This window comes from Pituophis catenifer, unplaced genomic scaffold, assembly GCF_029215685.1.
Source record: "Pituophis catenifer annectens isolate HBS135680 unplaced genomic scaffold, rPitCat1.0.hap2 SCAF_2, whole genome shotgun sequence".
Lineage (NCBI taxonomy): Eukaryota > Metazoa > Chordata > Lepidosauria > Squamata > Colubridae > Pituophis > Pituophis catenifer.
The window spans coordinates 165,238,755-165,266,017 of NW_027256882.1; the positions used below are offsets into that span (position 1 = coordinate 165,238,755).

General features: G+C 40.3%; 1 protein-coding gene across 2 annotated transcripts in view; it reads right to left on the reverse strand.

Annotated features, from left to right (window-relative positions):
- Positions 1–452: 452 nt before the first annotated feature.
- The window catches only part of PFKM (phosphofructokinase, muscle), a 61,311-nt gene continuing 34,500 nt past the window's right edge, over positions 453–27,263 (reverse strand). For both annotated transcript variants that reach the window (XM_070937966.1, XM_070937965.1), the window contains exons 9-23: positions 23,162–23,257; positions 21,906–21,998; positions 20,203–20,328; positions 17,187–17,251; positions 15,572–15,635; positions 13,840–13,986; positions 12,062–12,132; positions 10,575–10,662; positions 10,029–10,181; positions 8,612–8,776; positions 5,922–5,983; positions 3,773–3,884; positions 3,437–3,536; positions 2,958–3,063; positions 453–1,181 (exon numbers count right to left, since the gene is read on the reverse strand). In XM_070937966.1, coding sequence (XP_070794067.1) covers positions 1,034–1,181; positions 2,958–3,063; positions 3,437–3,536; positions 3,773–3,884; positions 5,922–5,983; positions 8,612–8,776; positions 10,029–10,181; positions 10,575–10,662; positions 12,062–12,132; positions 13,840–13,986; positions 15,572–15,635; positions 17,187–17,251; positions 20,203–20,328; positions 21,906–21,998; positions 23,162–23,257 — 1,596 coding nt within the window. In that variant the 3' untranslated portion in view covers positions 453–1,033. The remainder of the gene's footprint in view (positions 1,182–2,957; positions 3,064–3,436; positions 3,537–3,772; positions 3,885–5,921; positions 5,984–8,611; positions 8,777–10,028; positions 10,182–10,574; positions 10,663–12,061; positions 12,133–13,839; positions 13,987–15,571; positions 15,636–17,186; positions 17,252–20,202; positions 20,329–21,905; positions 21,999–23,161; positions 23,258–27,263) is intronic.

The window sequence follows — 27,263 nt, forward strand, 5'->3', positions numbered from 1 at the left end:
CATGTGTACAAAAAGAACCAAATGTGCCATTCTGCCAATATTCTAAAAGTAGTTTCTAAAGCTACATGTTTACCCAGTCACCGCTTCACAAGAGCTGCCCTAGTATATAGGCTTCACCAATTTAATGTCTACATAAGCATTTACCCAAAGAGCAAAAATACTATCCTTATAGACACACAAAGTGTCTACAAGGATGCTTCTTTGTGGGTTTGCTTTCCTGTCATACATAAAAAACCCACACAGAGGATTATCAGATCCTGCCTATGCAGTGTTCCCTTTAAATCAATCTGGAGCTTGCTATGGATAAAGAAGTAAAAATGTGATTGGGAATGGAAGAGACAAGAATGACAAGATAACAGTATTCAACAATGACTACACAGGCTGGGTCTGTCACTTGCAATACAGAGAGCGGTGACAATTAAAATGAAACAGGGAGCAGAGATATTACAACCTCTAGTCAAATAGTTCCTGTGTTTTTTATTTTGAGCACTTGGATGAGTTGAATCTATTTTGGGATTGGCATTCAGATGACCAAAATGTTTTAATAACAATAATTCTTTCTGATTTGAATGATGACCGGATGAATAGAATCCTATTGGAAGTACATTCCTTGAGCAGCAAATCGCCTTGGCTAATCTTTCTGAGATTAACTAGGAAAATCTGGCAGCAATAGTCCATTCCACTCTGGAGAAAGAGGGCCTAGAAGCATATGATTATATAATACTGATAAACCTAAAAGTGACCCTAGCTATTATCCGGATGAAAAGGCCAGCAGGGAACCTACCGTATTTAAGCTGCTTTGAACTTTCCAACAGTAAACAACAGTAGAAAGTTTTGCCAAGTATCAGCTACCGTGTGATGTCATGATATGCCATTTATAATAGGCACGTGGCTCCAATTACAGTACATAACACTAGATGGAAAGCTGCATGCTAACCTGGGGAAGGAACCAAGGATTTGTAATTTATTTAGATGCCTCCTTATATGCCATGACTGAAAGGGGAGGAACAGCTGCACCTGCTTTGCTAACTGTTCACAAGGCGCCTTCCCCAGATACTCTCTTTCGAGTGATGTGCTCCAAGTGGGCTTTCTCTGAGGTGTCCAGCTCGATCTTGTACTTGGCTAGAATCTTCAAGATGGGACGAAGCTTTAGCCACCACTGCGTTTTCGGGATACGATGACTGTCAAAGAAGGATAAAAGTAAGGTCAGTATCTTCATGGCAAGGTCATCCATTCCAATGCAACATATTTGGTGGCTGCAGCTACTCTGTCTTTGAGAGATATTTACCTGAGGTTGGGAAACTTGTAGGAAGCTATGAGAATGGGCATGTCCACAAAGTTAAACCATAGTGGTCTAGCGATTAAGGCACTAGACTAGAAACCAGGAGACCATGAGTTCAAATCCCATCTAGGCCATGAAAGCCAGCTGGGTGATCTTGGGCCAGACACTCACTCTGTCCAACCAATGGTGAAATCCAATTTTTTTAATTACCGGTTCTGTGGGCGTGGCTTAGTGGGCATGGTGTGGCTTGGAGGACATGGCAGGGGAAGGATACTGCAAAATCCCCATTCCTTCCACACTCCTGGGGGAAGGATATTGCAAAATCTCCATTCCCACCTCACTCTGGGGCCAGCCAGAACTGGCATTTGCTGGTTCTCTGAACTACTCAAAATTTCTGCTGCCAGTTCTCCAAACTGCTCAAAATTTCCACTACCAGTTCTCCAGAACCTGTCAGAACCTGCTGGATTTCACCCCTGTGTCCAACCCACTCAGTTATTGAGGGGAAAGCAGGAGGAGGAAGGAGCATTAGGTATGTCTCAAGGATACTTTTTCAAGAGACAACTGGACTTTCTGGTTTTCTTTGAAGACGTTTCATTTCTCATCCAAGAAGCTTCTTCAGCTCTAGAGCTAAAGAAGCTTCTTGGATGAGTAGCAAAACGTCTTCAAAGAAAAAACAGAAAGTCCAGTTGCCTCTTGAAAAAGCACCTTTGGGACAACCATGACCTGGATGACTGAGAATCTCCATAGACATTGAGCATTTGGTAAGCTCACCATCTTTATTTGTTATTTGTAAAAATAATAAAGGTGGGATACAAATAAAATATACCTGTGTTTTGGCCTACACAAATAGAAATGAACCTATTCCAAGATTTTCTACCACATGATCGAATAAAGAACAAAGAATTCAATTTCACTCCAGCAGATGCCTAGTTTGTTTAAAGTGAATTATGAGTTATTTAACAATTGACATTTTAAAAACAGACATACCTAAAACACTGAAGTCTGTGCTTGCTTAACAAACTAGAATTTTATTTTAAATCGGCATTCATGTAACAAGCCAGAAATCTACTAAACTGGAACTTGGGAGGAGAAACATTCCCCAAATTCTGCTTGTGTATATAACCTTAATTTATAACTTAGCATTACATGTGAAATGAATCAGGTTCAATGAATCACGGTCAAGTTATTTAAGTCATTCAGTTATAAGATGAACTTCATATTATTAATTAGACACACATCCTGTTTTCCTCAAGGAATTCAAGACAGCTCATACACACAAACCAGCTCTGTGACTATGTTGGGCTGAATGTATGGCTGAAGTTGCATTAGAATCTGGATTTTCCTAGTCTTCCTCTACCTCCTTATCCTCTACAATGCAGATTAAGCCTGAAACATTTGTTCCATTGTCAGAAAAAAATCCAACTTTAGCCTTCCCTTTCCTCTGCCATTTTTTAGATTTCTGAACCTATGGTTCACCACAAAAAGATCAGAAGAATAGGTGACACAGTAAATACCTATGACAGTTGCATGCAAGTCATATTCGGTTTGAGTGTTTTATTCTAACAATGAGGGCTAGAGACTATTTTTAAAAGATTCTTCGGTTCCCAACTAATATTGTGGATTTACTTAACTTTCCATGGTACACTTTCTGATTTTTTCTAGAGAGAAGACTTACTCAAAATCTGTTTCTTCTTTGAGTTCCATCATTGGCTGAAATACCAAGGCGCGTCTCCGCATACCCAGCAGGCAAGCTGAATCAGCAGTGTTGGCAAAGATACGACCTGCAAAAGGAACACATAAAATGTTAACATATTTTATGCAAGCTTGAGTTATTATTCTTCTATTGGAAAGCATTTACTTTGAAACATTGGGTGTAAAGTGATACATTGGAATTTAGCAGAAAAGTCTTCCATTAAAAAAAAAACCCTTTGAATTAAGTACTGCATCGGGCTTTTAATATATGTGAAAAGATCTTAAGCACTGACTTTGACCAATAGACCCCAAGAATCAAGACCATCATAGATAGTATCAAACCTCTGGTGTAGATACTTCTTTGCCTACTGTAATTGATTTCTCCCCTATTCTGTTTATTACCAACACAGGTGTAGCTGCCCACCAATCTAAGAGGCAATCCAGTGGAAAGCTCCTACATACCATGTCTGGAGCATTCTTTGATCTTGCCAGACATCCATGCCACAGCTTTGGCACCCATTTTTGTTCCAAAGTTTCGGTCAAAGGGAGTTGGTGACCCACCCTGTGAAGATAGAAGGAGAGTCATGTTAAATTATGGGTTAAACCTTAGAGTTATGGAAGTGTGATGAGGACAGTAGCTTGAAGTTTGAAAATCTTTGGGTAGAAAGAACTGCAGTGATGGTGTTGAGACAGGTAAGGAAACAGAGTTCAGTGGGCTACTGGGACTTTTCTGCCCAAGGATACTGATTACAGTAGGTGAGTTCACAGAGAGTATCAAGTCTGATCTTTCTGATGTACCTGCTGCATATGTCCCAAAACGTTCTTTCTGGTATCAAAGACACCTTTTCCTTCCTCTGAATACAAATTATATATGAAGTCTGTGGTATAGTTTTCATTGCATTTTTCATTCCTGGAAGCAAAGAAAAGAGGCATTCATGCGGCAGGAAAACATAGAATTGACAAGATAAATAGTCCATAAAATGGAAAGTGTTTTGGTATAATACTGTCAAAAGGGCATTTCATTTCAGAATGTTATTGACAACTCTTGCATATGCTTCTGTCTATTTTATTCACAGGGTCTTCCTGCTTCACTGATTAAAATCTCATTTTCATTTTACAGCCTATAATTTGTAGTTATTGATGCTGTAAATTATGAGCACCAACATTCAATCCACCTGGAAAGCACTTTGTTGAAGAAGGTGGATTTCAAAGAGCAGCCTAAGACAGTTCTTCAACCTTGGAGAAAAATCTGGCTCTTTTGAGACTCCCGGACTTATTTTCATCAAATGTAAACTTGGGCATTTAATCTTGTCCCTTTGCACAGAAATCAGGTGAGCTGAACAGCTGCTGCACTTGTTTTGGTATATGTCTCAGCATGAGGAAAAAGCATGCATATATTATATAGGTATTAAAATAAAGGGGAATATTTGTAGCTCGGGTTGAAATGAGGGATCCTTGGTGCTCTCTGAGCTTGCTTGTTTTCTTACAGATCGTTCATTACTCAAATCAGGTAACACCATCACTGCTAGCTTGAGTAATGAAATATCTGCAAAAAAACAAGCTAGCTCTGAGAGCACCAAGGACCCCTCAGGTATTAAAATGCTCGTGCTGTTTTTCACGATACCTCCACTGAATGGTAAACGTTATTGTCTTCCTGAGATACAGCTAGTTGTAGAAGGATGCTGAGAGCTGTCTATTTATAATATCTAAATCAGTATTTCTCAACTTGGGCAACTTTAAGACATATGGACGTATCCCAAAAGCATGGCTGGATGGGGAGTTAGGAGTAGAAGTCCATACTTCTTAAAGTTTCCAAAGCTCAGAAGTATTGATCTAGAGAAATTTACCCAGGAGATCTAATACTTTTTTTTGTTTCATTTCTCATGGCGCTTATTGGCCAAAAAAAAGTGAAAAAGCAAGCTAACATGTAAAATGCCTGTTTTTCATTTGGGACACTGGATTATGGTAAGAGAAAGGGTCTTGTTTCTCTACAGAATGGTAGGCTGGTTTGCCTGAAATACCCTGCAGCTCATTTTGCTGTTATTGCTCGTTGGACATGGGCACAATATTCATTCTGTATTTAGCGACATATAAACTGCTAAGTAGTGAATGGGCACTGCTGGCTATATGCTGGTTTGAAAGCAGTTCTACATGTTTCCCTACTCCTACAGTACAGTGTCAGCAATGTTGGAGAACTGAGCAAGTTTTTTTCTGCCATAACTAAGCTAGTTTTTTTAGGCCATAACCTAAAAAAGCTAACATTTTCGAGGATGCTGCATACTTTAAAAACAATTCATACATGTATAGCATCTTTCCACAAGTCATTAAACTAGTTCATTTTTTTCAGGTTCCATAGAAGTCTGAAAAATATGTTCAGATTTTTTCAGATTCCATAAAACTCTGGAAGAAATGCAGCTGCCATAATTGGATTTCTCAAAGGAACCCTGGACTTGCATGCAATCTGAAGTATTTCTTAAGTACCTTCAGAATTACTTTCAAAGCATGCACAATCCTACTAATTTCTATGTTCTGTGAACAACTTCTGAGCCCAGTTTATTTTGGGAGAATGTTGATAAACATGCACACTACAATTACAGCAACGTATGCATACCCTTGCTTTTGTTTCTCTTGCAGTGTCAGCCCTTTCCAGACCAGGAAATCGAAATCATAAATACTATTTTTTAATTGTAAGGGTATAGTAACAAAATCTTGCAAGTCTGAACGTGCTTCTTCCCTCCCTGTCTAGTAAGAAGCCTAGAGACATTTTTAGACAAATTACACTCCTGCTTTGAGATTTATTTTGTCAAATAGTTGTCTAGGCTGCAGCTTTTCCTCCTATTTCGCCAAGTTATTTTCGTACCCCATTCCCAAAAAGGACTCACCAGACTTACAGAGAACTCAATGACTTCTAAACTTTTAATCCCCTCTAATAAGTTTAGTCGGGTACCTCAATATTAGGCCTCTTTTCACGGTGGTTTTCATTTTCTCAGTCAGATGTTCCACGTTCATCTGTAAACCAAAGGAAAAAATGGCAACATTTGTTTTTATCCCTTAAATTGTACATTAACACAATGTTCAAATACAACACCGTAGATTTTATTACACTAGTGAAGCCACTAACTTTAACACATCCTTATTACAGAATCAAAATGAAAGCATCCCCCATGGAAATACTTTTCCATGTCAAGTTTATTAGGTAGTATGTTGTAGGTATTAAAGCCAATGATAGCGTTCGAATTTGTGGAGATGAGCACACTAAATAATTCTGTCTGAGAATGTCAAATTGCATTATGTCTATATCTATTTATATTAGTGAAGGCAGAGCCAGCGTCCACGGTTAACGAATGTCTTAAAGTGGTGCATTAGTTTGCTCTCTCTTCTCAAATGTCTGATTGCTTCTGAATAAAGACAAACCCCAGGAAAAAAGGAATAAGAGATGTAATAGGCATTCTCCTCTGGAGGGAGACAGGAAATTATATTGCATGTCTGTAGATAAAAGGCAAGTGCAACAAGCAGTTATACTTTCTCTTAGGAACAACTAATAACCAGAATTACACCCAGTGCAGAAATCAAGCAATGTTATCTGACTGGCTGGAAGAGCAAATCACACAGTGAAACAGCCAATGCGTTCTGTTCCATTCATTCTCTAATAAGCGGTGTTGCAATTACAACTAGAGTTACATTAGAGGTTTAATATCCACAGCAAAATATGTGTGTGTTGGGGGGGGAGGGGATTGAGAAAGTAGAAGAGCATCTTATAGCACATCAGAATAGAATTGGAGATGGGGTTGAGAGTCCCCATTTCCAGGGGTCAGCAACCCGCGGCTCTGGAGCTGCATGTGGCTCTTTCATCCCTCTGCTGCTGCAGCTCCCTGTCACCTGTCGGCTCAACAATTGATAGGGTTTTCAGTTAGGACAGGTAGAGGAAAAAGGATGCTGCTCTAGGAGGAGACTCTATGGTGGGGGAACTGGACTTCCAGTCAACAAGGAAAAAGGACACCAAGCTAGGAGGAGACTCTATGGTGGGAGAACCGAACTTCCAGTTGGCTCCAGAATTGAACGGGGGGCTTCCGGTTAGGATCTTTGTGGCTCTTTTGAGTGTTTAAGGTTGCTGACCACTGCCCATTTTGATACTTTGGAGGTTGTGAAAGATGGGATATGAAAGAACAGGCTTAAGCCAATCTCAACACGACTAAGTACCTTTGGATGCAAAAGCCCACAAATTTCAGAGATATTCTATTTTGGCTCTAGACAGAGTTGTGCTTCCCCGTGGTGAACTGGTTTGTTATTTGGGGGTTTTCATGCACTGCTTCAAGATCAGTGATAGCTAGAACCGAGAGAACTTTTGTATAGATCTGTTTGGTGTATCCAGCCCTGATCAGACACTTATACGATGGACACATCTTGTCCGGATTACTGAAATGTACTCTACAAAACCTCTACAGGGGGCCCTGCCGTTGAAGATCACTCAGAAACTGCAACAGGATGCCAACAATTATAGGTGCAAAATAATTTGTTCTTCCACTCCAAGAAGAGCCTTGGTTACCAGTTGGTTTCCAGGAACAAGCTAAGGTGTTGGCTGTCACCTTTAAAGTCCTTCGTGATACCAGACTTGGATATCTGTTGACTACCTTCTCCCCTTGATCTCTACCCATCTTTAAGATTTGGAACAGGAGAGTCCCTTTTAGTCTTACCTGAAGTATCTTCAGGGACTCTTAGATCCCACTTTCTCAATCACTGCCCCCACCCCTCTGCAACAGCCAGCTGGGCTCCAGCCCTGTTATATTTTGACAAAACTATTAAGATTTGGCTGTTGGCGCAAGCCTTAAGCATTTGAAGTGTTGTTCATGCATTTCCTGGGGGGAGGGGTGTGATTAAATTTACGAGCTATGGTTGTTCCTTTGCTGTGGAAAATAATTATTGCTGTGTTTTCATTTTTATTACTGTTCTGGAAATATGTCAGCCATTTATAGAGTCAGACATGGCTGGAGTGTCATATTACCTTAGTAAAATAATCATAGTAACAACAGAAAAATAATCCTTCTAATGCAGCAGTATGTTTCTGATAACATGCATTCCCTCTAGTTTCTAACTGGTATTTTTTCCCCCTGCTCTACCAAAAAATTCAGGGCTCTTCTAAGATGCAATAAAACTCACTTATCCAAATACTGGCTCCAGCTCATCCCCTAGATCAAGTGATGGCGAACCTATGGCATGCGTGGCAGAAGTGGCACACAGAGCCCTCTCTGTGGGCACACATGCCGTTGCCAGCTGCTCTCCTGATTTCTGGCGCACACACATGCTGTTTCTCGAGCCATTTTCAGGCCTGAAAACGGCTCAAAAATGGCTGAAAACAGGCCGGTTCTTTGGACTGTTTTTCAGGCGAAAAACGGCCCAAAAAACGACCTGAAAACAGTCTGAAAACGGCCAAAAAAATGCCCAAAAAATAGGCATGCACAGGCCAGCCAGCTGGTCTTTGGGTTTCTGGCACTCTGGCGCGCGCATGTACATTCTGGTTTGGGCACTCGGTGCCAAAAAGGTTCACCATCACTGCCCTAGATTATCAACACATGCAGTCCTCCTAGGGCCAGGTATGCAGTTATAGAACGAACTTTTGCCTCTGCAAAAGGTATTCACCTCCAAGTCATGGATGGTGAAAGGATCTTCATAAATGTAGGCAGCATCTGCTCCAGCTGCTAAGCCTGCCATAGTAGCCAGGTAGCCACAATAACCTCCCATGGTTTCAATGATGAAGACCCGCCGCTTGGTGCCAGCTGCAGACTGTTTGATGCGGTCGCAAGTCTAGGAATGAAACAAACCAGTTTCTTAGTTTTTATTTCTTAAGAACTTCATTTAAACACAGAATGATCATATTGAAGGAAGGGAATATAAAAGAGGGAAAGGGGGGTGGGGAGGTATCTAGACCAGTGCAAGGTAGAAATACAGGTAGTTCTCAATTTATGACCAGAATGGAGCCCAAAATTTGTGTTGGTAAGTGAGACATTTCTTAAGTGAATTTGTCCCATTTTACGACCTTTTTTTGTCACAGTTGTTAAGCGAATCACTCCAGTTGTTTAATTAGTAACCCAGTTGTTAAGTGAATCTGGCTTCCCAATTGACTTTGCTTGCTAGAAGGTCACAAAATGTAATCACATGACCCCAGGACACAGCATCGGTCATAAATACGAGTGTTACCAAGCATCTGAATGTTGATCACATGACTATGGGCATGCTGCCCATGGGGTCATAAGTGTGAAAAGACATGTCCCTTTTTTCAGTGGCGTTGTAACTTCAAACGGTCTCTAAATGAACAGTTTTAAGTCGAGAACTACCTGTATATAACATACAAAAACCTTCTTTCCAACTGAGCCAAGTGGGCTCCGTGTGCAAAGTGGAAACTCTGCCACTGAGAAATATCCACTCATTAATTTTAATTGCATGAAATTGCCTACAACTGTGTTCATTGTTTATTGATCATTTAGTTTGGCCTAGGATTACTAAATTTAATACTCTCCCGATTTAGGAACAGCTTTCTTTCAAAAGTATTAAGGGACACGGTGGTGCAGTGGGTAGAATGCAGTATTTCAGGCTAATTCTGCCAATTGCCAGCAGTTCGATCCTGACCGGCTCAAGGTTGACTCAGCTTTCCATCCTTCCAAGGTCGGTAAAATGAGGACCCAGCTTGTTGGGGGCAATATGCTGACTCTGTAAACTGCTCACAGAGGACTGTAAAGCAGTGTGAAGTAGGATATAAATCTAAGCGCTATTGCTATTTTCAAATTCCTACAGCCTATTTAAAACTTGTAGATGGTAAACCCTAAACCTGTATCCTCTATGACTAGAAACTCAAAATAAACAAAATAATATTAATGCTTTTTGAACCATCAGGTCATTTTCTTTCTTCAGGAGATGTTCCAGTTCCTGTGCACAGGAAATACTTGTTGCTACTACAAACCTATTCTTCACTTCAAAAATGCAAATTTAAGCACTGGTAAGATTCTGGCCTTGGTGAATTTTTCCTGAACTGGAGCTGGGATGCTAACAAAACACTTACTGCTGTTATGGTGTTGAGGGCAGTGTCTGCACCGATGCTGAAGTCAGAACCAGGAACATTGTTAGAAACAGTCGCAGGAATCACACAGATCGGGATGCAGAGCTCTTCATATTTGCACCGCCCTTCAATTATTTCCAGACTGCCAGTAAAAGCCTACCAAACGGAAGAAAAATGAGGGGAAGTTCACTTCTATAATCCAACCGGGAATCCAACTTTCTAAATTTGTTCAGATGCTGCACTCAAAACTCCAAGATTGTAAGCATCATCCTCTTGAAGCGTCCAGCTCCTCCCTTTCCATCTCTACCGATAACAAAGGAACTTCATTCCCATTATCATTCTTCCTTAGAATCAGATTTACATTAAAACAAGCTCTGAATATGTTTTTCCTTGTTCAGCTGGCTTAAGGTACAGATGTCCAACCATCAGTGAAACACATTTTGCCTGAAGAAAGATCTATGGAATATGATCTCACTTAGCTATATCTTCCTATTGATCCTATGTAAGATCAGTGAGTTGATCTAATAGCTGAACTCTGCACAGGCCTACCTCAAAGCCACCAATGATAATCAGCCCGTGGATGTTAAAATTGGCAATGGTGTTGCTGATCTCCTCAAAGTATTTCTTGGGCAGAGTCCTACGATCAAACATACAAAAACAATAAAATGTACCAATGATCCTCCTACACACAGTCCCTTTAATTCACTCATAGAATGTACCAGAAAGTTCTCCGTTAACCCAGAAACTTCTTAGTCACCCATATCAGAGAACTGACCAATCTGAATCTGTATAGACTCAGTATAGACTGTTTGGAGCATTTCAGTTATTCCCAGTGCTAAAACTGTGTTTCCCTGAAAATAAGACCCTGTCTTATATTTTTTTGAACTCCAAAATAAGTGCTTGGCCTTATTTTTGGGGAGGTCTTATTATTTTGGAGTGCGTGGAACAAGACGGGGATCCATTCATTCATTCATTCATTCATTCATTCATTCATTCATTCATTCATTCATTTATTTATTTATTTATTTATTTATTTATTTATTTATTTATTTATTTATTTATTGGTTCGATTTATATGCCACCCTTCTCCAGAGACTCAGGGTGGCTTACAATGCGTTAAGCAATAGCCTTCATGCTTTTGTATATACCTGCTTAGTAGGGCTTTCGGGGGCCCCTAAGTGGTGTTCTTTTTCTTTTTTCTTTATACAAAGTCAGCTTATTGCCCCCACAATCCAGGTCCTCATTTTACCTACCTCGAAAGGATGGAAGGCTGAGTCAACCTTGAGCCTGGTGAGATTTGAACTTGCAGTAATTGCAGGCAGCTGGTGCTACTTAACAACACTTTAGTCTGCTGTGCCACCAAGACTCTTACGTCTTTTGCCGTCTTACGTGATTTCCAGCTCTGTCTCCCTAATCCTAACCAGAGGAAATGGCGAGGACTGGCTGCATGTGCATTTAAATATTTTGGGGGGAGGGTTTATTTTCAGGGGAGGGCTTATTTTGGGGGGAGAGCTTATTATCCGGGGAGGTCTTAGTTTCAGGTAAACACAGTAGTCCTTGACTTACGGTCACAATTGGGGCTGGAATCTTGTTTGTTAAACAAAGTGGTCGATCAATGAGGCATCATGTGATCATTTGCTCAATGATCGCTATCCTGGTGCTCCTGGGTGTGGTTGTTAAGGGATCTCATAGGTTGTTAAGTGGACAGAGTCCCAGGTAAGAAGCATCGGTGCCTCAGAATAGGGGAGGCATTGGAAGGTTCCACTTAGGAACCTAAAATCTGCCCAAATTCAAGCAGGATTTTCAGTCTCTGAGAGGAGAGATATTTGTATGAAGTCGGTGCTGGATTTTCCTCTCCCACTTAAGATATACCCCACACTCCTTATCTTACCACATTATTTTTCTTTTGACTCTCTTTAAAATTTGGGCCTTTTAGCAGTATGTGCTTCAATATATATCAGAGGAAAGCATTTCAACATGTTGATTTATTTTTAAGTATGTTTAATTATTCTGAAGCCTCTGTCCCCTCATAATACCTTTTTGTTCCAAGGTTTGAGCCGCCTTTTCCAGTCCAACCACCAACTCCTGCCCATCCTATTTCTTCAATCTGAAAAAAGAAAGCAGGGGGGGGGGAAGAATTTCATAGCTCAGCAACACAATTATTACGATCTTCTGCTCAATATCCCAGTGGTGGGTTGCTCCCGGTTCGCACCGGTTCTATAGAACCAGTAGTAAAACCAGTGGGAGGCTCCGCCCACTGACCCTGATGTCATCAAAATGCTTCTGTGCTTGCGCAGAAGAGTGTGTGCACGAAGTGAGCGTGCATGCGCGGCCCTGTTGCAAACTGGTAGTAAAGGTAAGTAGAACCCACCCCTGCAATAGCCACACAATGGTATACAGAAGAAGGAATGTTTTAAGACACATGATGGACTTGTGAAAAAGCAAAAAGATATGGGATATAAATACAGTTCATATGGTGATGCAGAGAGTATTTCAAAATTAATATTTAGGTGAAACTGGATTTTTTCTTAGTAGGACTTGCAGCCAGTCAACTAGAAAAGGCTTATGGATGATTAGTTTTATACATGGCAACTTCAGCGAGGCTATTATATGCACAAATATGGAATACAGAAAGATCCATAATGGAGGAATGGATTGTGAAGATGGCAGACTTTGCAGAAATCTCTAAAGTGACTTTTCTGATTGAAGGTGGAACAGTAATTTATAAACAATTTATAAAAAACTGGAAATCCTTCGTGGACTTTTTGCTGAAAATGAGAAATATAAATTGGTGATTTGGGAATTTATTGATTAAAAAGGTCAGTTTATAGGAAGATACCTATGATTTGTTATTCGAGAGGATGAAATGATAATTACTGTGGTTCTAACTGCTGCAAAAAGATTGGTAAGTGTTTCTTTAATGAATGGTAGGTGTTTCTTTAGTGATATCTCAGGGGTTGCCACAAAGAAGAGGGAGGCAAGCTATTCTCCAAAGCACTTGAGGGCAAGACAAGAAGCAATGGATGGAAACTAACCAAGGAGAGAAGCAACGTATAGGGTTTCCTGCCTGAGCTGAAATTGGATTAGAAGATCTCCAAGGTCCCTTCCAACTCTGTGATTCTATTCTATTGTTTCCTTTTTTTTTTTTGTTATTTAGAGTTTTTTTATTCTTTCATATAACTTCCTTTTTTTTTTTTTACTTTTTTTTATGTTTCCATAATTATTTTGAATTCTTATGGAAATTTTTCTTTTAACAAAAATATTTTTTAAAAAAAAAGAATGCTTTAAGAAAGGAAGAAACTTCCTTGGCTTTTTGATAGAAACTGATTTTTAGCTTATTTGATCCTAAGGTGAAATGTCCCATTTTTGTCCCTTGGAAGGGGTTGGGATGTTTTAAGACTATAAATATGTGTTTTCTACTCTTATTTGGGGAGGGAAACATAATTAAAAAATGGTGATGCTGAAAATTGGCCATTCTGCTACCCACTGGGGCAGGGGGAAAATCCAGCAGGTTCTGACAGGTTCTGGAGAACCGGTAGCAGAAATTTTGAGTAGTTCAGATAACTGGCAAATACCACCTCTGGCTGGCCCCAGAGTGGGGTGAGAATGGAGATTTTGCAGTATCCTTCCCCTGCCACACCACCAAGCCACACCACGCCCACCAAGCCACGCCCACAGAACCAGCAGTAAAAAAATTTGCATTTCACCACTGAATTGGGGGATTGCAAAGCAAAAAAAATCTGAGAATCACAAGTGGCTCACAGGTTGTGCACTCCATTCTAAGAGAAATGGATGGGCAGGTTAAATGAATTACCTTTCCTTCAGCAAGGCCCTCAAACCCATCATGCACAGCCAGCATCTTATGCCCATGGATCAAGCCAATTCTGACGGTGGATCTCACAGCTGCATTCATGCCTGCGGCTGGTGCACCTACATTCATCACTGCCAAATTGTAGCCACTCTGGAAGAAGAAGAAAAAAAAGATCAGGCTTAAAAAAGTCAGAATTGGGCTTCCAATATATATATGCACACATCCCCCCCCCTTCAAAGTATTGATGGTCTTGGATTTCTTTGAAGGAACCAACCTGAAGGCCACAAAGACTCAGCCAGATTGCTCGGTTTAGAATCAAATTTTAATATCAATTGGGAATGGCTGCAGTTGTCCAAGCTCCCAGAGGGGGGCAGCAGATACCTATGTTTCCTCATAGCATGATATATTACTCTGTCAAACAGGGAATGGAGGGGGAAAGGGTTCTAGCTCTCCATTTCTATCTTCCATCCAAATACCAAGTAAATGGGCGCATATTCAGCCATTTTAAACAGGGCATTTCATACTCAAAAGGAAATATGAAAACCCGTTTTCTAGAACCCCAGCTTTATTCTAAATCATATATATATATATATATATATATATATATATATATGTATGTATGTATGTATGTATGTATGTATGTATGTATGTATGATGTATGTATATATATATATATATGTGTGTGTATATATATATGTGTATGTATATATATATATGTATATATATATATCTGTGTGTGTGTATATATATATATGTGTGTTTATATATATATATATATATGCATATTCTTTCTAGCCAGGTTTTACCTACGTAAACTTAGTTGTTCTACAGACCTAGGTTCTGTAAAATCTCATTCACAAGTTTCTGGGCCTTTTTTCTGCTGACAAACTGCAACTCTGTGTTGCTCTCTGGGAGACTCAGATTTCCGCCTTAAAGGCAGAAATAGCTATCTGAGTCTCCCAGAGAGCAACACAGAGTTGCAGTTTGTCAGCAGAAAAAAGGCCCAGAAACTTGTGAATGAGATTTCACAGAACCTAGGTCTGTAGAACAACTAAGTTTACGTAGGTAAAACCTGGCTAGAAAGAATATGCACATAAAAGCCTACGAAAAAGAAAAAAGATACATTGTACCTTTACAGGAAGGATATCTGAGAAGTGGGTGTGGCTCACTGGCGACGCCTTAAAAGGCAGAAATAGCTATCTGAGTACTGTGAAGCGGTATATAAGTCTAAGTGCTATTGCTACCCTGTTTCCCTGAAAATAAGACATCCCCTGATAATAAGCCCAATCAGGCTTTTGAGAGTATGCGCTAAAATAAGCCCCTCCCAAAATAAGCCCTCCCCAAAAATATTTAAACGCATGCACAGCTGGTCCCCGCCATTTCTTTTGGTTAGGGTTAGGGAGAGAGAGCTGGAAATCAGGTAAGATGGTAAGAGGAGCCCCATCTTGCTCAACGTACCCCAAAATAATAAGCCCTCCCCAAAAATAAGGCCAAGCACTTATTTTGGGGTTCAAAAAATATAAGACAGGGTCTTATTTTTGGGGAAACATGATATTATTATTTTTTTTTCACATTAGGAGCAGTTTTCCAGATTCTCAGGCAGAGAAAGGATTTATACATCATCTGCTACCCAATCTTTCTAACCGCCATCTCTGGCATGCCAATTTTGAGTTCTGCCATTGAGTGGTAGTTTCTTTTTGCCTGATATGCATTCTCCTCCCATCCCAACCATTACCTTGGCTGAGGGTGGATGCACGTGGGCCAAAATCTTGTACACATTCCAGTTATTCATAAAACTCCTGTGGGCAACAAGAAAATTATGATGGATATTTTATCCGCCATGAGCTTTGCAGCTGAAAGAACATTTGAAAGAATGATAAAAATGCTCATTGTTGTTTCCCCATTTACACACAAATACACAAACACAGAGCTAACTTCAAGGGAACAGTAGCAAATAATGAAAAAAGGATTGGGAATGGGATGTAGCCAAATTTAGCTGATCTCAAAAAGCAAACAGGGTGGTTGAAACCGCTATGCTACTCTCGTTTCAGGACATGCTTTTTTGATCGGGGGGGGCGCGGCCTGTCAGGCCTAGAAGCCATCTTTTTCGTTGGATCTTTAGGCCTGCTATATTTATTACTGTGGGAAACTGGGAAGGGGGATTGTATGGAGCCAGGGCAGTGGTGAAATCTGAACCAGTTTACTACCGGTTCGCTGGCTGTGCATGCGCAGTGTGCACCACGCACCAAATGTGAGGTGCACACACGCATTGCAGGCCAAAAGGAGGCATGCGGTAAGTAGAACAGTGCGCGGGGGGGGGTGATCAGCTGTGGCGCGCAATCTCTTTTTTTACTTTTAAAAGCATTGCTTTTAAAAGTAAAAAAAAAAATCGCGCAGCTCAGCTGTGATCATCAGAAGCTTTTTTTACCTTTTAAAAGCATTTTTTTTACAACCTCTGCGGCTGAAGAGGTTGTAGAAAAAATGCTTTTAAAAGTAAAAAAAAAAAAGCCTCTGACGATCAGGCAACTCAGCTGGGATTGTCAGAGCCATTTAAAAGCATTTTTTTTTACAACCTCTTTGGTTGAACAGATTGTAGAAAAAATGCTTTTAAAAGTAAAAAAAAAGCCTCAGATGATCGCACGGCTCAGCTGGGCATTGGGGGGGGGCAGGTATTTTTGCTATCGGTTCTCCGAACCACCCGCCACGATCGCTACCGGATCGGGTGATCTGGTCCGAACCGGGAGCATTTCACCCCTGAACCAGGGTGATATATATAGTCATAATAAGTCATAAGATTCCTTTCTCAGAAAGTCAAGGACATCTTGCCCTGCACCTGGACGGCTGGAACTGGGAGGCATCTCCAGTTGATTGGACCATGTGATGGACATGTGGGTGTTGGGCAGGGACTTGAACTTTCCTTTGGGTGGGGAAACGCCTGGATCAGTCTTGGTCAGGGAACCAACAAGACCAACAAGGCTACACTGAAAGGTTGACAAACATCCCTGAAAAGACAACAGTAAATCCCGGTGGCTGCATGGACACCACATGAAACTACAGAGATGTGTCCATGCAGGCACCAGGAAATCAAGAAGAAGGGTATGAAATTTTACTCTTCACAGTTAATCTGAAATATAAATGTAGCTCTATGCATAAAGAAAGTGCTTCAGATATCTTGTGACGGTAGCATTGCCTTTGGATAGTCTCTCTGAGACATGTCGGAAAAGGGCAGGACCAAATCTAAAATAAATTGAACCACCCCTCCTGTTTCTTCCTCCTTTCCTCCTCCCGTTTCTCTTTACCATCTTTTGTTTTCTCCTCCTTCTTTCTTTTCTGTTCAGACTAAGCCTCACCTTCCTCTGAGTTTGAGAGCATCATCAAACCGTCCTTCAGTCATTGCCGTTGTGACATCTTTGGTCTGTTGAAAGAAGTGGAAACAGTTACCTGTTTCTTACACACAGAGCTTGCCCACTGCCTGTAAAATATTCCATCATTTACTCAAACAAGAAATTTGGAAGAGGAATGTCTCCATTCAAAACTCAAGAAAGAAAAACCCCAACTCCATGTTTGTAGAGAAAGGTACTTTTACTGAGTATGAACTGATAGCAATGAAAGAAAAGCAAGATCTGACGCTAAAGGCATGAAAATCCTTCCCCCCAAGGACCCTGGCTGAATGTCCAATCCTCAGCCCCCCATGGTGTCATGTGGGGTGCATCTTCAGATGGCCCCATCCATCTGGTATGCCAATGGATAACCTTGACTGGCTATCAACAATTCCATTCAGCTGTGCAGAAGACAATGAGAGCATCCCTCCCTTTTCGGTCACATCATGAGACATCTCCACCAACTTGTTTCCCCACCCAAATACCTATACCTTTCCCCCCCACTTTACTATGGCAGCCGATAGCAAGCAAGCATCATAGAGGCTGACAAGGAGAATATTTGTATTTTTAGAGACAGATGGGCCTCTCTTGGCTTGGTGGCACTACTGCAGACAGTCCTCGTTTAATGATGTTAATTGGGACCAGAATTTTCATCACTAAGCAATGTGGTTGAAAAGAGTGGCATCATGTGACCGTACCCCATCACACCACTTAGAGACAGCAATCCCAGCACTCCTATTGTTGTTAGTGAGGTTCACGGGTCATTAAATGAGGACTTCCTTTCAACTTCCTGCCAGCTTCCCACAAGTCAATAGCATGAGGTCACAAATCCCAGGTGGTTGATAAGCAGGCCAGCAAGTACCAGGCAGGGAAAGGTGCAACTACATTCGAATAGGAAGTGAAGGGAAACAGTAATAAGGATATAATAAATAATACTAGAATATAATATACTGGTATACTAGAATTAGTAGAAACTTGTTATTCTGTAACCATTAGGTTCCTGTAATACATATATAGCCTTTGTATTTGTATAACACACATATATTGTACCTTTATATATGTAACACAAATATGCCTTTGTATTTGTATCTCCTGTAACAAACATATTCTGTTATTAGGCCTCTGTAATGTATCTGGTATTTGTCAAACATATGTTCCTGCCATTTGATCTGAACCCATATCAATCTTCTTCCTGTTTTTCTCGTGCCATCTAAGAGCATGGTACCTATCTCAGTTGAAACTGCAGACATCATCCGGGAGATAATTTACACTTCAGCCCTAACTTATACCTTTGATCTGTTCCCTGCAGCCCACGGGGCCAAATGAGCAATTGGGAGAACAAAGGAATGCTCAAGGAAAAGATAACAGCTAATTGGGAGGCTTCTATTCCTTTGCAGGGCAACAAGGAATACACAAACCTAAACTAGGAGCCCAGAATTGGGTACTAAACTGATGTTTCTGAGGGTATAAAAAGGACGCCATCTCTTCCCCAAGGTGTGACTATCTCTTCATATGCATTGTATCTGTATGTTCTGGATATATTCCACCCAGTATTTTGTTTTTGGCCATAAATAAAATCTGCTTCTTTTTGCAAGCCTCGTCTTGAGTCTCTCTCTCTTTGGCATTCTGGTGACTCAAGTATATTTTGGGACTTTACAGAAGGATGACCAGTGAAGTGGCACAGCTGGGCTGGGGGATAGCTTCTGCAGAGTGGGGGAAGATGCGAGAGCACCTTACCAGAATGACTTACGACCTCCCCTACCAACTTCCCCATTGATTTTGCTTGTGGGAAGCCAGCAAGGAAGGTTGCGAATGGTGATTATGTGACCATGGGACACTGCGACCATTCTAAGTGGAAGCTAATTGCCAAATGCTGGAATCACCATCATGTGATTGCTTAGGATACAACTTCAGTGATTTGTTATTAAGTACCACTATTTCAGCACCTTCATAAATGGTCACTGAACGAGTGGTCATTAATCAAGGACTACCCATATTTGAAAATTACACGCAGTCAAAGTGCAAAACAACAGATGCTATTAAATCTAGGCAAAGAAGGAAAACTTCAGGTTCTGTTTAATGTTATAACAGATGTATTGTTTTGTTGCTCTTCCACTACTCGGTAATAACATTGATGATGGTTTTCTGGAAACATTTTTTTCTAGCTTTCTTTAATCTGGCTTTTTGAACCTGGTAAAGATTGTGATGATTATGGAAATTGTTCAGCAGTTTTATGGAAAACGTTTTTCAGAAAATGGCCTGAAAACGGCCAAAAAAAAAGGCATGAGCGCACCGGCCAGCTCGTCTTCGGATTTCTGGTGCTCTGGGGCGCGTGAAAACCAGCTGGCCGGTGCACATGTGCGTGCCGGAAACCCAAAGACCAGCTGGCCGGCGAGCTCATGTGCACCAGCCATGTGGTCTTCAGGTTTCTGGTGCTCTGGCACACGCACATGCATGTGCGTGCCTGCATGTTCCGGTTTGGGCACTCGGTGCCGAAAAGGTTCGCTGTCACTGGCCTAGGGCTTTCTTCCAAGTACATTAGAAGCTACCGTTTTTGGAGAAACCGCAATTGTTCAGAAAGAGAAAGGGTTTGTTAAAATAATAGAACCAGAGGTGGGTTTCAGCAGGTTCTGACCAGTTCTGGAGAACTGGTAGCGGAAATTTTGAGTACTTCGGAGAACCGGTAGTAAAAATTCTGATTGGCCCCGCCCCCATCTATTCTCTGCCTCCCAAGTCCCAGCTGATCGGGAGGGAATGGGGATTTTGCAGTAACCTTCCCCTGGATTGGGAAGGGAATGGAGATTTTACAGTATCCTTCCCCTGCCATGCCCACGCCCACCAAGCCATGCCATGCCACACCACGCCCACCAAGCCATGCCCACAGAACTGGTAGTAAAACATTTTGAAACCCACCACTGAATAGAACCCACCCATCTGTGAATGAAGGTAAAATAATATCTCACAGGTTAGTGAGATAAATGCTTACCACTTGGACACACTCCATAAGAGGAAGGCGGATGGCCTGATTACCAGATAGACTGACAACACATGCTGGGGTATCTGGAGTTCCTTCCAACAAAGCCATAACAGCTTCCACACCCATCCTGCTTCCCTTTAAAATAAAAAAAAGGGGGGGGAGGGGAGGTTCCTTTAAAAATATATTAGGGAAATTGGGACTTTCCCCAGATTTTCATCTCAGGTTATCTCATAGTTGTCCGCAGTCACATCTAAATGTCAGAACAGCCTCAGGAGAGGCCTTCCCTGCTTACTCCAGTACTTTTCATTGCTTTATTAAGTCACTGTGGTTCCTCAAGCAAACAACTCAGGCTGTCACACCAAAGCCTGTATTTGTTTAAGATGTAGGATTGTGGTTGTGTTTTGCTAGAAACACCCCCCCCCCCCACTCCTCGGAACCTGCAACTTCAAAGGTAGAATGGAAAATAAGATTACTTAGATATTATACTATATATAATTATATCCTATAGCCCTGCACTTCCCAAACTGAGATTGTTTTCACGCCCCAAAAAGGAGGAAAGGAAAAGAAATCAACCTCACAGCTCTTTGCCCCAGGAAGTGGGTTTTTTTGTTGTTTAATTCATTACCTTTTAGGAAGATGCGGCTGAACTCATGTTCAGTGCCAAATTCAAGCATGAAATATAAGATTATAAATAAGACTGAGCGCCTGAGCATACACAGTGTGGTTTTTCAATAACTATGAAGACTTTTCCTATGATGGCAAACTTATGACAGGTGTGTTAAAGGTGACATGCCACATCACATCACTGTGGGTGACAGTTAGCATTCAACAACACCCAACAACTATCCAAGAAAGCATGTCCCATTCCTGCGTGTTTTTCAGAGACTCAGGAGGCTGTGCTCTTACAGGGCCTCTGGACCCTCTGGATGTTGTGGGAAAGAAGCCATGACCTTGTATGGCCTCCTGAGCCTCCAAAAATTGCCTTACAACTGGGCATCCTTTCATGTGGGTTGTGGAAGCTGCATGAGGTCATGGAAGAGCTCATTCTCCAAAGCTGCTTCAAGAATGAAGGCCCCATGAGACCCAGAACAGCCTCAGGTAAGGCTACAGCAGCTTAACAACAGAAGAGGACACACACAGCAGATTCGGGGGAGTGCTGGGCCATGGGGGCCATTGCGCCATTCCAGAAGGTGCGCCTGCCTTAGGGAATGGCATGAGGGGGGCTGTTTGAATGGCAGCAGTGGGGCTAGGGCTGAAGTCGAGGTCTGGGCCTGTACCTCAAGGCCAACCCTTGGCATTGCTGCTGAGTGCTGCTATTCAGGGTGGTCTAGATGGGCAGATGGGGTGGGGGCAGATAGAGAATTGTTTCCTTTTTCTTCAGGGGTAATGGTGACACACCAATGAATTTAGGCTTTTTCTGAAATTTTGATATGCTGAATCCAAAAGTTTTGCCATCACTGTCCTAGAAAGATCACAGATCCTTCCTCTTTTTGGCCCCACTGTTTTACAACATGAATGATCTTTCCTACGTATTTTTGGAAATGCTTATTTTCTCATCGCCTGAAAAATTTATGCCGGAAATTTAGCAGACTATGAGTATAAGAATCAAAAGGACTAAGAAGCTTAAATGTCTGCTTTGTGTTCCAAAATGTAATAAATACAGCATTGGGAAAACACATTTAAAAGATGATGATGATAATGATGATGATTACCAAAACACGATCAAAGGCAGAGGGGGTCCCACCACGTTGGACATGTCCTAGGATGGTGACTCTTGTGTCAAAACCCAGGTGTTTCACAACCAGCTGGAGAAGGAAGAGAAATACAACAATTGGAGTTTTTGATAAAATTCCACAATTAATGTATCAAAAGTAGAATGCAGCCCCCAGAATCATGCGAATCTCAACCTTCTTGCCCTCAAATCAAGTTTCTAGCTCTCAAGATTTTAAAGTCTTTTGGACAGGCTGCGTGTGTTCAAGAGAGTTGGGTTATGGGGAGCATCTGCATTGAGAGGAAGAAGAATAAAGGGATACTGTCCGATTTACTTGTGGATGCATATAAGCTGTAGCAAGGTTGGGAAGCTACCTGGAAGCTGCATGTTTGCTTCTTAAATATCATTCTTTTTTTCTTCTTCTGCAAATTCTATTTTAGGATCAGACTTCTATTTATTTTGGGGGGGAGGGATAATTGACTTGTCTTCAGTGATTAGTACTTCCATTGGAACCATTTTGTAGCAGCTACCATGAAATGTGTCCACAGACCCTTAACATTTGGAAATCCCAATGACTTAGTCAACTATATTTCACCTGCAATGAATTCCCCAGGTGGGAAACATGGAGGAAAGGGAGAGAAAAACAAGAATGAAAACTTTCTTGATTTGCTATGAATTTTGGAATTGAGGGGGAAGCATTCAAATATTAGATCTTACACTCTCTAAAACGCATCTTATAATAGCAGAAACTAGTTAAAATTTCACTTAATTTGCCTGTTGGTCTGAACCAGAGGTGGTATTCATCAGGTTCTGACTAGTTCTGGAGAACCGGTAGCGGAAATTTTGACTAGTTCGGAGAACCGGTAAATACCACCTCTGACTGGCCCTGCCCCCATCTATTTTCTGCCTCCCGAGCCCCAGCTGATCGGGAGGAAATGGGGATTTTGCAGTAACCTTCCCCTGGAGTGGGGAGGGAATGGAGATTTTATGTATCCGTCCCCTGGAGTGGGGAGGGAATGGAGATTTTACATTATCCTTCCCCTGCCACACCCACCAAGCCATGTCATGCCCACCAAGCCATGCCCACAAAACTGGTAGTAAATTTTTTTTAATCCCACCAGTGGTCTGAACTGGGTCTTTTAATTGCCCCAAAGCTTAAGATTTCACACAGTTGACTTCCCACATAGTTTTATTTTGGCTCCTACGGTAGTGTTAGGCAAGGAATGAGTCAATCACAAACAGCCCTGAATCACTCACACTCTTAATGTCTTCAGAAGTGATTGGTTTTCCATGCCTATCAATTGCTCCTTCAGCCACAATAATGATGTTCAGCCTTGAGCCTCGAGTTCTTGTCTGCAAGAAAACGAAGGAAAACAGATCGATTTAAAAATGGGATTCAGTCCTGGGTTTGGAGAAATTGGATCTATCAGCCTGCAGAAGACCTTGTTGGGACAAAGACAGGAAACAGCCATCTTTGGAATTCCCTTCAATACCCCAGTGACTTTTTTTTTTTTTTTTATTGCAAAAGTTTTACAATTACATTTTCACCCCCTTTTTCACCCCCCACCTCCCGCCCCAAACTTCCCATCCTCCCTAACCCTCCCTAACCCTCCCCCCCCTGACTTCCCTATTACATACTCATAACTAATAACACTAATATATAAGCCTGAACCCGTCCCTCCCCCTATATAATTTTTCCTCTTTATCTCTTTACATTAAAATATTTCTAATACATTATTTTCAAATAAAAGCTATTTGATACTTTCTAGTTTGGTATTTGTTCTGAACATATTCTATCCACCTTTTCCATTCCCATTCATAAGTCTCTTGTGAACAATCTTTTAAATACGCTGAAATCTTCGCCATCTCTGCAAAACTAGCCATCTTCAAAGTCCATTCCTCGATAGTAGGCAAAGCTTCATTCTTCCAATATTTACCTATCAACAATCTTGCTGCTGTTATCATATACAATATTAGTTTTATTTCACCCCGAGTAAAACCCTTAACTATACCCAATAAGAACAATTGTGGAGAAAATTGAATTTTTTTCTTCAAAACATTCTGCATGACCCACCAAATTTTTATCCAAAAAGCCTTAACTTTCCTACAGGTCCACCAAACATGATAATACGTAGCATCCAAACATTCGCATCTCCAACATTTTGGCTGAACATTAGGGTACATACATGACAACTTTTTGGGATCTAAATGCCATCTATAAAACATTTTATAGAAATTTTCCCTCAAGTTCTGGGACTGTGTAAATTTAACATTCTGAACCCAAATATTTTCCCATGTTTCCAACATCACTGGTTCTTCAAAATTTTGTGCCCACTTAATCATACAATCTTTAACTAATTCAGTTTCTGAATCCCTTTCTAGCAAAACATTATAAAGCCTTTTAATATGCATTGGGCCTTTCTCTCTTATATGTCTAACCAATTCTTCCTCATGCAACATAATACCAGTTTTTTGGTCCTCTTTCCATCTCAGTTGTAATTGATTATATTGTAACCAAGTTAGATTAAGCCCTTCATCCAACAGTGTCTGTAATGTCTTCAGCTGCCATCTGCCCGCATCTGTAAAAAGAACCTCTTTGTATAAAAACCCCCCGAGTGACATTATATTTGTATTCCACAAAGTATGACCAAGATCCAGCCATAGCGGTATTTTGTAATCCCATTTGAATCGGTGCTTCTTCCAAACTCTCATCAAGGAGTCTCTAAGTATATGACTTTTAAATACTTTATCTACTTTGTCGTCATAAAATAAATAAGCATGCCATCCAAATTCGAGATCAAAACTTTCTGCGTTCAGTATTCCAGTCTTTTTACTTCCAAACCAATCACTTGTTAAAGTTAAAGCTGCAGCATCATAATATAACTGTAGGTTTGGGAGTTTAAGGCCTCCTCTTTCTGGAACATCTTGCATAATTTTCAGTTTCACTCTCGGCTTCTTCTCGTTCCAGACAAACTTATTCACACCAGACTGCCAAACTTTCAATTGTTTATCACTTTTAAGCACCGGAATCATTTGAAACAAAAACAGAAGTCTTGGCAAAATGTTCATCTTAACTGCTGCTATTCTTCCAAGTAAAGACAGTTGCAGCTTTTTCCAGGTCTCCATATCTTTCTGGACCTCTCGCCACAGCACCTCATAATTATTTTGAAACAATTTCAAATTTGATTCTGCAACCTGAACTCCAAGATATTTTACCTTAGGTACAATTTCAAAACCTGCCCTCCTTTCAAGCTCATATTTACGATCTTGTGTCATATTTTTAACTATCATTTTGGTCTTTTTTGAATTCAATCTAAAACCTGAAACTCTACCATAGTCTTGTATAATGTCATTCATCAAGATTATTGATTCCATTGGTTGTGATAGGGTAACCACCAGATCATCTGCAAATGCCTTTATTCTATAATCCTCTTGCCTTATCATTATGCCTTTCAAAATTTTAGAATCCCGTATTGTGTTTAACAAGACTTCCAATGTTAAAATAAATAAAAGTGGGGACAACGGACATCCCTGTCTTGTTCCTTTTTCAATTTTAAACTCTGTCGTCAAACTTCCATTAATAATAATCTGTGCCTTTTGCTCTTGATAAATTGCTGAGATTGCCTGTATAAATTGGTCCCCAAAGTCCATCTTTTTTAAAGTCTTTAATAGAAAATTCCAATCCACTCTATCAAAGGCCTTCTCTGCGTCCAAAAAAGCCAGCATTGCAGGAATCTGTTTATTCTTATCAAGATATTCCAATAAGTCTATTACTTGCCTTACATTGTCCTTCATATATCTGCCTTCAATAAATCCCGCTTGGTCCTCATGAATCACCTTTTGAATTACTGGCATCAACCTGTTGGCTAATACCTTCGCATAAATTTTATAGTCTGTATTCAAAAGAGATATTGGTCTATAATTCTCTGGTTTTTTAGGACCAACTTGTTCTTTTGGTATCAAAGATATATAAGCAATTGTCCAAGATGGGGGTATTTTACCCCCTTGTTGAATGTTACAAAATAAATCTCTAAGTTGTCCCACCATTTCAGCTTGCAAAGTTTTATAATACACTGCAGTCAAACCATCCGTGCCAGGAGCTTTGGCTGTTTTTAACTGTTTAATTGCTGCTGTTATCTCCTCCTCTGTTATGGGATAGTTCATTCTTTCCTTTTGTTGATCAGTAATTTTTGTAACTCTCTTATCATTTAAATATTTTTCTATAAGTCCATTCTGCACCTCTTCTTTAGCATATAATTTAGTATAATAGTCCACAAAAGCTTCTTTAATTAATTTTTGTTGAAAGATTTCTTTCCCGCCAATATCAATACTATCAATAGTCCGTATACTTTGTTTTTTCCTCAATGTGTAAGCCAACCATCTGCCCGGTTTGTTAGCGTTGCAAAATGTATTATGCTTCGCATATTGTAGGCTTGTTGCAACTTGTTCCGCCATAAGCATTTGAAATTGGTCTTTCAAAAGTTTTATAGCACTTCGAATTCTTTCATCTGTTGGGTTTTTAATAAGTAGCTGTTCTTTATTCTTTATTTCCATTTCCAACTCAATTCTTTTCTTTTGTCTGAACTGTCTATGTTTAGAGTTCATATAGATAAGTACCCCTCTCATATAAGCTTTACTTGCATCCCAAACAATTTCAATTGGAGTACCTTTATTCAAATTTATTTCAAAAAATTCTTTCAAATGCTTTTTAAGTTCTATTGTATTTTTTTCATATCTAAACAAGTTCTCATTTAATCTCCAGGAACGTCTCTCAACCTTATCCATCTCAATTTCTATCCATACAGGGCTATGGTCAGTCAAAGTTCTTGGAAAAATCTTTGTTCTTTTGGTCTTAACAAGTAGATCATTTGACAACAGGATAAAATCAATCCTAGAAAAAGATCTATGTCTATCAGAAAAAAAAGTGTAATCCAATACGTTTGAATTATGTATTCTCCAAACATCTTTTAATTCCATATCTTCTTTCATATCAAAAAAAGTCTGTGGTAGTCTAATTCTAGACTTTGCCAAGCTCTTTTTATCTAGTTTAGAATCAATTACTCCATTCCAGTCTCCCATAATTAAAATAGATCTATAGTCCCATTGCAATATTTTAGTATGTAATATCTTATAAAAATAATCCTGTTGTTGGTTGGGAGCATAAATTCCAATCAGAAGAGTTGGTCCATTTGCTGTAAACAATTCAATTGCTACAAACCTACCATCTTGATCTGCTTCTATAACTTTCGCTGTTAATTTTTTATTTACATAAATAACCACACCATTCTTTTTCTGCGAAGTCGAAGATATAAAATGTGCTCCTAATTTTGAGTTTATCAAATATTTTTGATCTTGAGTA